We start from the raw sequence: 15,910 nt of genomic DNA on the forward strand, positions 1-15,910 counted from the left end.
TTGTTGTTTTAGGTCTTTTTACCTTTTATGTTTCATTTTCCCTCTCTTAGCCTGGTTTTCATTCCTTGGTCTTATTATTTCTTCTTGCTCTATCCTCTCAGAATCACTTTTCCTTCTTTGATATCTCATAATTATTTTTTTCTTCTTAATCTCTTTCCACCTATATTAATCTTTGCTCATTTGCTGTGATGGATGTTTTTCTTCAATTTTGTTCCTATTTTTCACTATTTTTAAAATATTTTTTAAACCCCATATTATACCCTTCCCTTTTCTTACTTCATTTTGCCTTCTTCCTTCCCTTTTTTATTTACAATGTAAATTTTCTTTTCTTTATTTCTTCATATTGTTTATATTCCCTACTCTTATTATTTCTTCTCCCTCTACTCTCTCAAAATCATTTATCTTTCTATTAGTCATCTCATATTCATTTTTTCTTATAATAGTCTTAATCTCTTTCTACCTTTATTCATATTTGCTCATTTGTTGTTCATAGTGTGGTTGTGGGTGAGGGTTATTTTTACGGGTGTGGGTTTTGTTTCCTGGGTTGCTTTATTTGCTTCTGAAGCACCTATACAACTGCATACAAGCTATGGTGGGTGATGTAACTCTCAGCTAATCAGCCAGAGGAAAGAACCCACCAAAGAACAACCTAGCAACAACCAAAATCAAACTATAATAAGAGAACCCATATAAATGGCATAGGGCACATCCCAAGAGCACCCAGCTCAGGAGATCAAGGAGACTGCACTGCTGAGTCCCACATGTCTTCTACTGTAGAAGGCCACCCCACAAAGACAGACAGTTAAAGAAGATCAATCCAATATACAGAAAGAAACAAAAGGAGTCACCTAAAATGGGGAAACAAAGAAACAATCTCCACCTGAAAGGAGAGGAGACTCCCCAGAAAGAGGGATAAGTGAAAATGAGGCAAGAAATCTATCAGAAATAGAGTTCAAAATAATGGTTAGAAGGATGCTTGAGGAGTGTGGTGAGAAATACAAGGAACTCTATGGAAGCTACAAGGACTTACTGGGTATTGAGTGGATAAGAAAACATGACCCACATACATGTTGTCTATAAGAGACCCACCTCAGAACAAAAGATTTACACAGGCTAAAAATGAAGAGATGGAAAAAATATTCCAGCAAATAGAAATGAAGAAATATCTGGCATAAATACTTATATCAGACAAAATAGACTTCAAAACAAAGAAGGTCACTACATAATACTTAAATGGTGAGGTCCAACAAGAGGATATAACCCTTATAAACATGCACCAAACATAGGAGTACCTAAATACATAAGGAGAATTTTGGAGGACTTCAAGAAAGATATCGGCAGCAACAGAGTCATCATAGGGGATTTTAACACCCCACTATCAACAATGTATATAGCTTCCAAACAAGGACTCAACAAGGATATTGTGGCATTGAATGACACTCTAGATCAAATGGACTTAATCGATAGATACAAAACCTTTCAATAAAGGAGCAAAATATACATTCCTTTCAAATGCACATGCAATATTTTCAGAGATAGACCACATGGTAGGACACAAAACAAGCCTCAACAAATCAAGATAATTGAAATCATATCAAGCATTTTCTCAGCTTACACTGGCTTGAAACTAGAAACCAACCTCAAGGAAAAATCTCAAAAACATTCAAATATATAGAGACTGAATAACATGTTATTAAATAATGAATGGGTTAACAATGAGATTAAGAAAGAAATAAAAAAGAAGATAAAAAATCTCGAATAAATTACTTAATTCTACATCTATAAGAACTAGTGGTGTTACAGAAGGGGTTGTCTAAAAACACCCAGAGCTAGCGGCTGGGGGATGGGGAAAAGGAAGCAGCTTTCAGGATGCCTTCACATGCCTGTGGCTGGTGGCTGGTGTCTTTGTCACACAAATGGCTTGGATGTTTCCAAGGCTTCAAGGAGATGGGAGGGGTCTTGGACCGGGGGATGGTATGGAAAAAGCACTCAGAGCTGCGTGAGGTTCTGTGAATGGTCAGAACTGGGGACCATGCAGACTGCATCACAAGATGCAGTCAGGGATTTAAAAAATAAGCAGCAGACATTTTAACAGGACTGACCATGTGGTTTTGGAAAGGAAAGGCTGGGAATTCACGCAGTTCTGGATTAAAAGCTGGCAAGCCCCTTAACACAGACAAGACCTCCTCCAATCAGAGTTGAATGATTGGCAGCTACCGGTAAAGCTGAACTGTGTCTAGGAAGTAGGGAAACGGTATCTCTAATTTTTCTAAAACTAGCCTGATCTTGTAGGGGGAGGCAGAAATATGTGTTTGTGGGTGCTTTAAGGCACAGAAGACTTAACGGCAGAAATCTGCACGTAATCTAAACCTATATAACTATTAAATAAACAATTCCTTTTCTTTTCACTAAACTCTGGTATTGAGAGTTATAATTCTGGCGATGGGCAATCTGGCCCCTAACTAAACAGCCCGTGGGTTCTGTTTCAATTGGAGCAGCCCAGGGCTTCTGTAACAGTGGCATGACAACAAACAAATCCCAGAGCGAGTAGAAGGAAGGAAATAATCATGATCAGATCAGAATTAAATGACATGAAGACTAAAAAACAATTCAAAGAATCAATGAATCCAGGTGGTGGTTCTTTGAAAAGATGAACAAAATTGACAAACCTTTAACTGGACTGATCAAGAGAAAAAGAGGACCCGAATAAATAAAAATCCCCCCCCCCCAAAAAGGATGATACCATCAATACCACAGAAATACAAAAAATTTGTAAGAAATTACTATAAACAAGTATATGTGAAGAAATTGGACAAACTGGGCAAATTGGACAAGTTTCTAGAAACACAATTTTTTCAAAACTAAATCAAGAAGAAGCACAAAGCCTAAGTAGACTAATAGCAACTAGTGAAATTGAAGCAATAATCAAAAAACTATTGACACACAAAAGCCCTGGACTGGACATCTTCACAAGCATTTTTACCAAACATTTAAAGAACTAACACCTATTCTTGAATTTTTTTAGGATAGTTTGAGAAGAAGAGAGAGGGCTCCCAAACTCTTTTTATGAGGCCAGTATAATCCTATTTTCAAAACCAGATAAAGACACAACAAAGAAATAAAACTACAGGTCAATATCTCTGATGAACATGGATGCTAAAAGCCTCAACAAAATATTAGCAACCCAGATCCAGAAATATATTTAAAAATATATATACCATGATCAAGTGGGATTCATCCCAGGGATGCAAGGATGGTACAATATTTTCAAATCAATAAACATAATGCACCACATAAACCAAATGAAGGAAAAAATCACATTATTATATCAATAGATGCTGAAAAGGCATTTGATAAAATCCAGCACCCATTTATGATAGAAATACTCAGCAAAGTGGGAAATAGAGGAAGCATACGTCAACATAATAAAGACCATATATGATAAACCTACAGACAATGTCATACTCAATGGCCAAAACCTAAAAGCTTTCCCTTAAGATTAGGAAGAAAACAAGGGTGTCTGCACTCACCACTCTTATTCAACATAGTACTGGAAGCTCTAGCCACAGCAATCAGACAAGAAAAAGAAATAAAAGGAATCCAAATTGGAAAGGAGGAAGTAAAACCATTATTATTTGCAGATGACACGATAGTGTACATAGAAAACCCTATAGTCTTCACCAAAAAACTACTTGACCTAATAAGTGAATTTGGCAAAATAGTGGGATGCAGAGTCAATATTCAGAAGTTAAGGGCATTTTCGTACAGCAACAATGTAATATCAGAATTAGAACCTATGAAAAAATCCCATTTACTATAGCAATAAGAAAAATAAAGTACCTAGGAATAAATTTAACTAAGTGGTAAAAGAGCTGTACTCAGAATACTATAGAACACTGAAGAAAGAAATTAAGGAAGATACAAAAATAGTGGAAGCATGTACCATGTTTGTGGATTGGAAGAATTAACATCATCCATACTACCCAAAGCAATCTATAGATTCAATACAATCTTATTAAAATACCAATGGCACTTTCACAGGTGTAGAACAAATATTTCAAAAATTTATATGAAACCTAAAAAGACCCCAAATAGCCTCAGCAATCTTGAAAAAGAAGAACAAAGTAGGAGCGATCACAATAACTGATATACTATACTACAAGGTCACTGTAATCAAAACAGTCTGGTACTGGCATAAGAACAGACATATAGCTCAATGGAACAGGATAGAGAGCCCAGAAATAAATCGATATTTCTATAGTCAATTAATATTGGACAAATGGGCCATGAGCATACAATGGAGTAAAAATAGCCTCTTCAATAAATGGTGTTGGGAGATCTGGACAGGTATATGCAAAATAGTGAAACTAAACCACCAACTTACACCATACACCAGTATAAACTCAAAAGTATAAAAGACTTAAATATAAGTCATGACACCATAAAGTCCTAGAGGAAAACATATGCAGTAAAATTTCAGGTATGCACATAGCAATATTTTTGCAGATGTATCTCCTAGGGCAAGGGAGATAAAGGAAAAGATAAACAAATGTGACTACATCAAATTAAAATGCTTCTGCATGACTAAAGAAACCATCATCAAAATGAAAAGGGAACAAATTGTATGGGAGAACACATTTGCCAATGATATATCAGACAAGGGTTTGATCTCCAAAATATATAAAGAGCTCATCTGACTCAACACCTGGAAGACAAACAATTCAATTAAAATTTGGGCAGAGGACCTGAGCAAACACTTCTCCAAAGACGACATACTGAGGGTCCATTGGCATATGAAAGAATGCTCAACATCACTAGCCATCAGAGAGATGCAAATAAAAACCACAATGAGATATCATCTCACACCAGTCAGACTGACCATCATTAACAAATCAACAAACAAGTGCTGGTGAGGATGCAGAGAAAAGGGAATCCTAGTGCATTGTTGGTGGGATTGCAGACTGGTGCAGCCACTCTGGAGAACAGTATGGAATTTCCTCAAAGAACTAAAAATGGAGCTGCCTTTTGATCTAGCAGTTCTGTCACAGTTGAATGAGTAGCAGGGGGAGACATGTGTCACTCACCAACTCAACAGTCCTGGGCCTGGTCCCATAATATTGCCAGGTGTTTCAATATCACCAGAAACACTGTGTTAGTGTGGGAAGAGGAAAGTCCTCGGAATTCTATATGTCCTTCCCAGTATCTGGGAAGGAAAGCCTTTGAAATTGTTTATATCCCAAGGCCTGAAAGACAGAAAAGGGCCCATAGTGCCTAAAGGAAGAAGCCCATTAACACCTTTGGGTACTCATGCCCCAGTCCTGGAAAACTGGCACCACCTTTACCTGTCAATCAAAATGTAACTCCCTCAGCCCCATCCCGCCAGCTATATAAATCCTCAGAACAAAGGACTTGCAGTCTTGTCTATCTTGGCTCTCAGGGTGCTCTTGGCACTCTTGGTCTTCTGGCTGCAGGGTCTCTGGCAACCCTAGGGTGAGCTTGCCACCTTGGCCTTTGGCTACCTTTGTTTTTGCTCTCCCATTCAATAATAAACTTTATGTGCACACTAACTGGCTCGCTGATCTGTAATTCTTTACTGTATTGGAGTTAAGAACCAGGGTTTCTCTGTAACAGTTCTCGTCGTCGTCGGCAGCCGTCCGTCTCGAGAGACGATGGTGTAGCTTCTTAAGAGTCTATCTGCACCGCCGAGAATGGCTGTGCAGTCCGACTCGGGAGTGACACGGTATCTGTCTCCTCCCGTGTTGAATCGACATCTTGCGATGACGCTGGAGTGTCCTCTCCAGTGAAGCTGAAGCTACAGAGCCTGGGCAGGGTGATATGGAGGGTCTGCTGTTGCCCATGCAGCAGACCCCCCCTCTCTTCGCAGCTGAAGGGTCCAAGAGAAAGACGGAGTCAATACAGCTTGGCTTCAGGTGCGCCGCAGGAGTTGCCGGTGTTGACTACAACGTCAAACCGCCTTAGGGACTCCGGCTCCGGATTTTCTGTTGGGGTTTACTCCCTTAGCCTTTCCCCTGAAGAGGTATGCCGCAAGGCAGCGGAGGTTTTTTGGAATCAGAGTTTTCCTTCTCTGATGTGCCCTGACTGGAAGATCGAACCAGCGACACTTAGCTCGCAGGCCGACACTCAATCCACTGAGCCAAACCAGCCAGGTAGTAACAGTTCTACTGCTAGGAATATCCCCTAGGAATCTCAAATAACCAATTCAAAGGCACCTATGCACCCCTATGTTCATAGCAGCACTATTTACAATAGCCAAGTGCTGGAAACAGCCTAAGTGCCCATTAGTAAGTGAGTGGATCAAAAAATGGTGGTAGATTTACACAATGGAATACTATGTAGCAGAAAGAAAGAAGAAACTCCTACCTTTTGTGACAGCATGGATCGAACTGGAAAATAGTATGTCAAGTGAAATAAGCCAGTTGGTGAAAGACAAATACCATATGATCTCACCTATAAGAGGAATCTAACGAACAAAATAAACTAATGAGCAAAATCAAACCAGAAGCATTAAAACATGGACCAGACTGACAGTGACCAGAGGGAAAGGGAGAGGGGAAGCAGGGGAAAAGAAAAGGAAGGCACTAGACAAAAAACATATGAATGACCCACGGACATGGACAACAGTGTGGGAACTGACTGTGGGAGTAGGGGCGTGGGCTGCGCAGAGGACGGCACAGGGGAAAATTGGGGCAACTGTAATAGAATAACAATAAAAATTTTAAAAAGAAAATATCTATGAATTTACAACCATATTAAAACTCTGCACCTTGTAAAATAAATAAGATTTTAAAGAGTCCATCTTTTCAACAAAGCCTTGATTGGAATGTGCATAAAATAGTTATCACAAAATGAACTGAAAAATAATCTTAATCTAACACTAAAATCTTTCCATTCTGCAAGGTCAAACCCTTTGACTTCTATTAGCCCTTTAAAAGGCAAATGATTATAGATGATTCTAAAAAAATTGGTAATTATTGATAGGAAAAAATTAGGTTTGTGAACCACTTTTATTTGTTTTTCCTGAAAACTTGCCAGACAGTAAGTTCTCACTTTTATCCACCTTCATGGTTACCTTCAGAGTAGCTCTCTCCATAGCAACTGAAAACTTCGCTGGGCTCAAATAATCTGTTTCAGCTCCCAGCGCACAGTCAAAGAATTTTAAAAACAGAGGACTTTGCAACCACAAAATACTCTCTGAGATTTAAAAGGCCACAGAGCTCCAGATAAATAATCATTTGTCTTTCTTCTGAAGGTAAGCCTTGGGTTTAAAAATGTTTGTATCATATTCTGTCATTTTTTAAATGCTAACCCAAGAATCTTAAATTCCTTAAAAAAAAAAAAACCCATAAAATTAAGCCCAGTATATTGTTCCTACCCTACAGTCACTATTAGTTCATCTCTGGGCCGAGATTTGATATGCTGTCAACATTATGCATTCCTTCTCTTTCTCCTTCTCCTTCATCTTCTTTTTGACAGGAAGTAGGATTTATTGGTGGGTATGAAGTGGGGACTGAGACTCTAAAATTTTGCATTTCTTAAGCAATTGTTTGTAGAGATTAATTTCTTTTTTCCAGAAAGCTGATTAGCTCTAAAGTTGTCCTGTCACCCCTTTATTGACTACTGAGTATGTGGATTTATCACAGCTCATGAGGTCTTGAAGTTCTCTCTCTCTTTCTCTTAAAATTCTCACCTGAGGATATGTTTTTTATCGATTTGAGAGAGAAAGAGAGAAAGGTGGGGAGAGAAAGGCCGAGACAGAGGGAGACAGAGAGACATAGGTGTGATGAGGGGGAACACTTACCGGTTGCCTCCCATATGCACCTTGAACCAGGGATCTAACCTGCAAGATAGGCATGTGCCCTGATGGCAATCAGACCTGTGACCTTGTGATTTACAGGATGCTGCTCACACTGAGTCACCTGACCAGGGCTCTTGATTCTAAAATATTTGCACTTTTAATAAACTAAAATATAAAAACTGACCAGTGTTTTCTGAATGTTACTGTTTTTCTTCTGGTATCTTTCTTTGTCTAAAACCTGACATGACATTGCTAATTTATTAAAATTTATTTTCTCTTGTTTTATTTACTTATTTCAGTGATAGGAACCACAAACCACTGAGAGTTTAACTTAACAAGGAGATAAGTGTTTCCTGTCCCGGGTCCTATGACTTATACCACCAGCATGATGAACAGAGAAACTAACTCTTAATTTTTGACTCTAGGTTTAGTTTAGAGAGAGGCAATATAACAAAATTCTTGGCTTTCCTACAGTTTGAAAGTCTACAGCCATGATAGTTTTTGGCCACTTGGGGTTATAAATAACCTACAGACCCCTTGTTGTTTGGAAACAGCTTGTCATTGCAAATCAGCTTAGCCACCCAATTAATGAATCCTTTCAAAAATGTTGCAGGCACAATAATTAAAGCCTTTATTTTCCCCTTTCACCGCAGCACTTCCTTTGGTTACCATTTCACACTGTGAACACTAATCCACCTACTCCATCAAAGACAGGCGCAAGGTTAAGGAAGAGTGGAAATGCACTTCTGGACAAGGCTTTCGGTATTCTGCCTGCCATTGTTACTTCTCTTCAGCCTTGTTCCCACTACTGAGACAGAAAATTCCTCCACCCAGGACCTCAGCAGCACTTGGAGTCCTGGCCAACTGACGGAAGTACTCCGAGTTCTCTCTTCTGGTGACCACCCACCCCTGAACAACTCAAGAAGCCTCATCAAAACACTGTTAGAGAAAACTGGCTGCCCACGGAGGATAAATGGAATTCAAGGAGACTGCAATCTGGTTAGTGCCATAGAATGAGATCAGGTGCCAGGGCAAGTTCGAAAGAGAGCAATGCATTCTCTTGCCATTTACTTCGGTAAAGCACAATCAAGGCGAACCTTCCGGTAGCCAAGTGCGCAGTGCACTGTGTGGCATAATAACTCACATATTTGGGAGACTAAAAGTCATTCTGCATTCTGCATATAGCATTTAAAGACAGGGAATATTTTCTCTTTAAAAAGGGCAATGTTTCGTAAGCCTTTCTACTCCAACCCTTCCACAGGTTGGGAGGTAGTGACTTGTGAGCGTGAATGTAGTTTTCTCTTCTTTCTGACTTATTGGTTCCTTTTGTGAGTTTGCAGTGAACTTGGACCTGAGAGGTTAGACGGATGCTATTTCTGAGGCATAAAAATAGTGATCAGATATTTGTCTAGTGTTGAATTTTTAAGTCCCTTTTTCCTGGGTATCAATGGCATTTTCTAGTATTTTGCATGGTGGGTAATGAATTGGATAATCATCTTAAAAATAAGAAATCTGAGCTGGGAATGGAGGTGCCACGAGTGAAGCTAAAATGAGACCCAGGGCTCCTGAGTTCCAGTTCCCAGCGTTTCCCTAGTCTACCAAGTGACTCAGACTCCGGCCGCCTGTCAGCACCACCCAGGCGGGTTTCACACAGTACCCGTGTGGGGGCTTCCTCTTCCAGAGATTGAGGTTACCCTTGCCAAGGATGGAATTTAAAAAAATTTCTTCAGGCCACTTTAATGTAAAATCAGCATTAATATGAAGTCAGAATGTCTCTGTTAGGGCAGGTGGATGGCACGGTCGGGGGATTGACAGGAGCAGCACAAAAGTAAGAACCCCTGTTTTATAATGACCACAAACAGAAACACGCTTCACCAGTCCTTTCCTGACTGATGAGATTTTTCCGAATGAACCCACAAATAAATAAATAAATGAAGATGCAAAAAAAAAAAATTGATAAGAGAAGCAAGTAAGTGCCCCCCAAAATAAATTTTGGCAGACTTTCTCAATCCTGCTTGGTTCTAGGGGAAACATTTCTGACTAAGTATTTTGTTTTTTTCATGACAGAAGGGTCTTGCTCATAGAGTTTTTCTCTGCTCTACACAAACAATAAATAATTCAATAATTAATACTATTCCCAAGGGTTCCCAGAGAAAACATGTGTTCTAATAGGCAACTCATCTGTGATGACATTAATTTATATATATAGTAACATAAGACTTCCCAGTGGAAATAACTAGGAGTCATAACTTATTAATGTCCTCTGAGAATTTGCTTCAGGGAAATGTTCTCTAATGATACGATGTGCCTTATTAAGGTCGGTTGAATATTAGGTTAGCTTTGGGGAATGTAAATATGCAAAATTGTTCTCCAGTTTGGTGGGGAGGAGGAGTTGTTTTGTATTTTTTATTTTCTGTGACATTATTGAGAATTTGGCCAAGTCAGCTTCCGTTTGAATTAGTTCCATTCCTAGGAAGTGAAACACTGTCTCTAATGGTTTTACCCTCTTGCTGCTATTTCTTTTTCTCTTTGGAAGAGACTGAGCTTAAAAAAGAAAAAAAGGGAAAAAGGCAAACCTCAGATTAACTGGCTCAGAGGACTGCAGTTCACCTGAATCACCATACGCAAGGAGCCACGGCATTTCCCCATGTCATTGATAATGTGTCAAAATGAAACTGTCCTGCTGATTTTGCAGACACCCATGTCCTGGTGCAAATCACGGGACTTCAGTTGCCATTCAATATATTTTTTTTGCCTTTTCAAGGACTTTGTCCACTGAGAGGCAGCATTTGTATTAGAAATTTCATAGTGGAAAGAGGGCAAAAGGGTGAATTCATATTCCCAAATGTCTGAAAAAAGAGGAAAGTGGGGATGAAAAAAGAGTTCACCATTTTATTTTGGGTCCCAATAAAAAAAGGAAGTGTTTTAAAAAGCAATCTGAAGCATTTGAGAGCACTGTGCATTTAAAAATAAATTTATTCAAGCTGCAGCCTTTGAAAATGGGTAGTCTTGTCTGATCAGGCTTTTTTTTTTTTCTCAATAAGAAGGGTTAGAATGGAATTGTAATGAATTTAATGAGGGATTAAGTAACTCCAAAAGAATAAATTCCACTTCAGTAATAATGAGAACCATGACCCTGCATGGGTTCCAGGTGTGGTGAAGGGAAATGAACCTGGTGGTGTCTGGAGTCAGCTAGCAGTGTTCTGGCACCTTCTAGCTGTTAAGACTTGAACAATTTCAACTTTCTCCTCCATATGCCAGGTAGAGAGTCCTTCCTCAGGCTGCTTTTTGTGAGTGGCCGTGTTTGAATGAGCTTGGATACAGCTTGTCCCCTTACATTTCCTGTACCTCAGGGAAATGTCCAATCCTCCTTTCCCAGGGACACTGGAGCAGTGTTTGCAAAGTACCTGCAGTGCTGCTGAGACATTCCTTAGCATCACCCTCCTGCTGGTCCCCAGCCCCCCTCAACTGTCCCAGGGGCTTGGGAGTTTCTAACCTAAATCTGCAGGTGATTCTCAGACCAATTCCGGGAAGACAACCACTGCTTTAAGGTTCTGCATTTAATTCACACCCCTCCCTGCATTTGTCACAACTGTCAGGCGAAAAGTGCAAAAAGCATCAAGCTTTATCTTGTTTATCTAGCAAGTTTATCCTAACTCTTCTCAGTTAAGACTTCTTTTTGGCAGTCAGAAATGCCACTAAATGGAGAACAGACCCACACAAAGTTAGTGCCTGCCATCAGCTGACATCCATCCTGATCTTTGGGAGAAATTTGAAATACAATTCCCCTCTTGTATTTTACAGTCAATTGTGAGTAACCCACTCCACCTCCTGTCCCCACCAAAAAAACAAAAAAGCAAAACCTTATAAAAAGCTAAGAATTTAAAAAAGGTCAGTGGGTTTACTCATTATCCCAAATCAAATTCTAAATATCTTTTGGTCTAAAACCCTTAAAGTGTATCCTGCAGGTTTGGCAACTGCTTTGTTCATGTAGAAGAAGAAAGATTTCATGTAGCCTTTGTCTTCGAAGCTCTCATTTGGCAGACATAAACACTGAGTGAAGCTGGAGTGCTGTGGAAAATTACTACCCAGTATCTGAGTGGTCCATTTAGCATAGTAAAGAGGGCTTCTCACATTTTAACTAGCCTTTTCCCAAAGTTTATAAAAATTTTAAAACTAATTCCCAGAAACTGTGCTCTCCATCCCCAAACTTTATCCTGCACCTGACGAGATTAAAAGAGAAATATTCCTGAATGAGCCTATTCTTCTTAACAAAAGAGATATTACACTAGAGTCAGAGCTTTGGGCAGATCTTGATGCATATGAGGTGCCAGTGTTTGCAAAATTTTACTAAACATTCTCTCCCAAACTCACCTGAGCCTCTGCCAAAAGTTTAGCTAAAACTAGTGGTGATGAGCTGAAAATTCTCATCCCCTCACAACCCCCTCCTCATGGTGCTTTTTGTCATGCCCATGCTCAGAGAACTGACGTTTTCATACATCAGCTCTTCTGATGTGCCCTACAGACTTTGTCCCTCAAGCTACTGCCTTCTGAATTAAGGCGACTTGTTGAAGATCAAATATCATAAAAGAGCACTAAGTTTTCAGCCCATAGTCATTTAATTCATAGTCAAGCTTCTTTTCAGCAGGTCTCAAAAAATTAAAGTAAGGGGTAGGTAACATTGTTTATTCAAGATGACCAGAATCTCTAATCAGACAAAACGAGCTTCTTCAACAGCTATTTATAACTTTTCAAAGTCAGATACCAATTTACTTTACAGGGTGGATGGTTTTTACAGACCATTTCTGGAGAGAACATCTGCAGGGTTGCAGGTCTTATGCTGTTTGTTCTCTGCTGTCCCATGCCATATCCAACAGTAGAAAGAGACAAAGCAAGGGTATTGAGGAGGAACAGTAAATGGACTGGAGTCTCAGGCACCTCAGATGGGATGAAGGGTAGACACATGTGCATAATCTGGTGGCCTCATAGACGTCCTGTTTCTCTTGTTCTTGATGCTCTTCTTCCTACCTACTTGGCTCCATTAAACAATCTGAACAGCACTTGGAAGTCTATGAACATGACCTCATTTAACCCTCTGGTCAACCCTTTTGGGCTCAGGACTTGTATGTCTTGGTGCCTTCAGTCTGAGGCTGGTGCCCTGTAATGGTGCTTCAGTGATTCTGGAAGAATTCTCAGGAGCTCCCCAGCTGTCTCTCAAGAAAGGGAGCTCTGTCGTGCTGGGAGAACTTCCTCTCAACAATCCCTGTGTCTATCTTTTCCTCAATGTTCCACCACATTTCCTGAAACACCTTCTTTTGCCAGATTAGATAAGCCAGGTGTCTGTCTATAGGCCGTGATATGAATAAAGCATCATGGAAATATTTTTAGCAATTCTCTTTGGTAGGATGAAAGAGAGGCCGATGACATTCATGCACTCCATTTTCATACTTCCTAAGTGCCATGCATTGTGCTACATGCGAAGACTGAACTGTGCACAAAGCAGACAAAATCCAGCCTAAATAGACCAGCTGTCATCAATGGGAGAGAGAAAGAAACACATAGACAATGTAATTTTAGATTCCTAGTGCTGTGAAGAAAATAAAAAATGGTGTGTGTCAGATCTGCCACTAGTTGCATGTGACTCGTGGACACTTGATATGTGGCCCATCTGAACTGAGATATGCCAGTCAGTTTAGAATACACACCAGATTTTAAAGATTTAGTGTGACAAAAAGAACGTTAAATAGCTCATTGATAATTAAATTTTTTTGATTATTAATACATGTTGAAATGATTGTATCTTGCACATAGAAGTTTCAATAAATTATAGTATTAAAATTAATTTCACCAGTTCCTTTTTACTTTTCAAAATGTGACTACTAGAAAATTTAAAATGATATGTGTGGCTCACATTTGTAGCTTGCATTCTATTCCTATTGAAGAGCGCTGTGCTGGAGAACGTGGGATGGTGGTGTGGGCTTTCAACTTTGGACGGCGTGTGCTGGAGGCATCCGTCAGGAGCTGACATTTAAACTGAGATCAGAGAATTGAGCGGAACGAGAAGACCTGAAGGGCATTGGGAAAAAGCTTGGTGGAATTGGCAAAATATCACAGGGGCAGAAGTTTGGTGAGAAAGGTGGAGAGAAGCTAAGATGAAGAAGGGAGGTTAGGCAGGAGCAAGACCAAAGAGAAACTTAGAAAGAACTTGAATATTATTCTAAGTGCAATGGGGCATTGCTTTCAAAGCCAAAAAGTCAGCTGGTTGTGTTCAAGGTAGCAAATGAACAACTCGTGGCACTATATTTGGAGATAGAGGGACCCCTCTTAGGGAATAAAAACTTTCTGGGAGGGCATCATGTTATGTAAAAGTCCAACTAGGACTTTCTTATCTGAATCTGGCTATTGGGCCTTTTACAGAGTGGGGGGTCCCCAAAAATCCTGCGGGTTGGGGGAGGGGGAGAAGGGAACAGCTTTTAAGATGCCTTTGCATAACTATGGCTAGTAGCTAGTGTCTTAGTTATGCAAATGGCTTTGGTTCTTCCAAGGCCCCAAGGGGGTAGAAGGGCTTTTGACCAGGAAATGGTGTTGAAAGAGCATATAGAGCCTGTGCAAGGTTCTGTGAATAGTCAGAACTGGTTACCATGTCCACTGCATCAGGGATTTAAAAATAGGTGGCAGGCATTTTGGCAAGAAAAACTCTATGCTGCTTTGAAAGAGAGAATACCATGTGGCTTTGAAAGGGCAAAGAGAGATGTGTGATCCAGTGCAACATGGCACATGTTTTCCTGGACTGTTATACGGAGGCTGATGATATCGTACCCCAGATCCTGAAAGCCATGGCTGACAAATAAGGAATGGGAAACTTCTGGAAATGTTTTTGGCTTCTAGCCTTTTGGGGAGCAAGGGAAGTGCTGGATCCTGTGGGAGAACAGGGCTCTGAGCTGAAGTGCTCACTGCCCTCCCCAGGTTGGAATATTGTAAATAAAGACCTGTTTCCCTTGACAATAGTTGCTGGGTTGTACACCAAGGCACCATGTGAAAGAACCCCCTTTCTCTCTGTAACAGGCCTACTCACTTTTCCTTCCTTTTGATACAGTTATAAGCAGTGAAAACTGGTTATTATTGTCATAGGACTATTTGTTAAGCTTTGTTTCTGTTTCTGTCTTTGTTTTTTGCTTTTTTCCTCCCTAGTGCTTTGAACCAGATGCCCTGTTGCTAATAGCTGGAGGGGATTTTGAAGATCAGCTCAGAGAGGAAGTGGTCCAGAGAGTTTCTCTTCTCCTCCTCTATTACATTATTCACCAGGAGGAGATCTGTTCTTCAAAGCTCAACATGAGTAATAAGGAGTATAAATTTTACCTACACAGCCTGCTCAGCCTCAGGCAGAATGAAGACTCTTATTTCCTTTCACAGAACGAGACAGAAGATATCTTGGCATTGACCAGGCAGCACTTTGACACTTCTAGAAGCCAGGTAAGGAGGGCAAAATTGCTAACTGGCTCTGCTACTAAGACACAGTCTTGGAGCCTTTCATCAATTACTTATTCCTAAGATATTCAAGGACTTCTAAGAGAGGTAAGTATTTGGGGTTTTTAGATATGATGTTAAGAGACAAAATTAAAAAATCTGAGTCTAAAATGGGAAATGCAGTGACTAATTGTTGTAAGATGAGTTTGAGCCAGAAGTTGGGTGGGTGATTAGGTGGGCGGGCAAGCAAGATAACAGACAGGGCAGCTGTCTTCTTCTGAGCCCCACCAACCCCCAACACACACATTGAGCATGAAAGTAAGTGTGGCTTACAGCTTTTGATCACTCTTCAAGGACTGACTCATAGTGGTCGGGGCGCTGTGTCTATTTACCTTGCCTTCTGGCCAGGGAGGGGGAAGGCAGAACCAATTTGAGAGAGATGAATTTATTAGTTATTTCACCAAAGAAGCAGCTTGCAAAAAGCATGATTTATGAGACAGTATCTCTTTTGTGGCTTTTGATTCATGCTGCATATGTTCAGAAGTCCCTTCAAGAGCTTTTCTTTTCTCACAGTTCCTGCTGGTAGGGAACGGGTCCCTGCTCTCTTGTTGCCTTCATTACTATCCC

At 40.1% G+C, this 15,910-nt stretch overlaps 1 protein-coding gene across 1 annotated transcript in view; it reads left to right on the top strand.

Annotated features, from left to right (window-relative positions):
- Positions 1-8,554: 8,554 nt before the first annotated feature.
- The window catches only part of SLC39A12 (solute carrier family 39 member 12), a 62,226-nt gene continuing 54,870 nt past the window's right edge, over positions 8,555-15,910 (top strand). Inside the window, exons 1-2 of the mRNA XM_090268025.1 lie at positions 8,555-8,815; positions 15,008-15,289. Coding sequence (XP_090124151.1) covers positions 8,555-8,815; positions 15,008-15,289 — 543 coding nt within the window. The remainder of the gene's footprint in view (positions 8,816-15,007; positions 15,290-15,910) is intronic.

This window comes from Furipterus horrens, unplaced genomic scaffold (genome assembly GCF_987537825.1).
Source record: "Furipterus horrens unplaced genomic scaffold, mFurHor1.1.pri manual_scaffold_2, whole genome shotgun sequence".
Lineage (NCBI taxonomy): Eukaryota > Metazoa > Chordata > Mammalia > Chiroptera > Furipteridae > Furipterus > Furipterus horrens.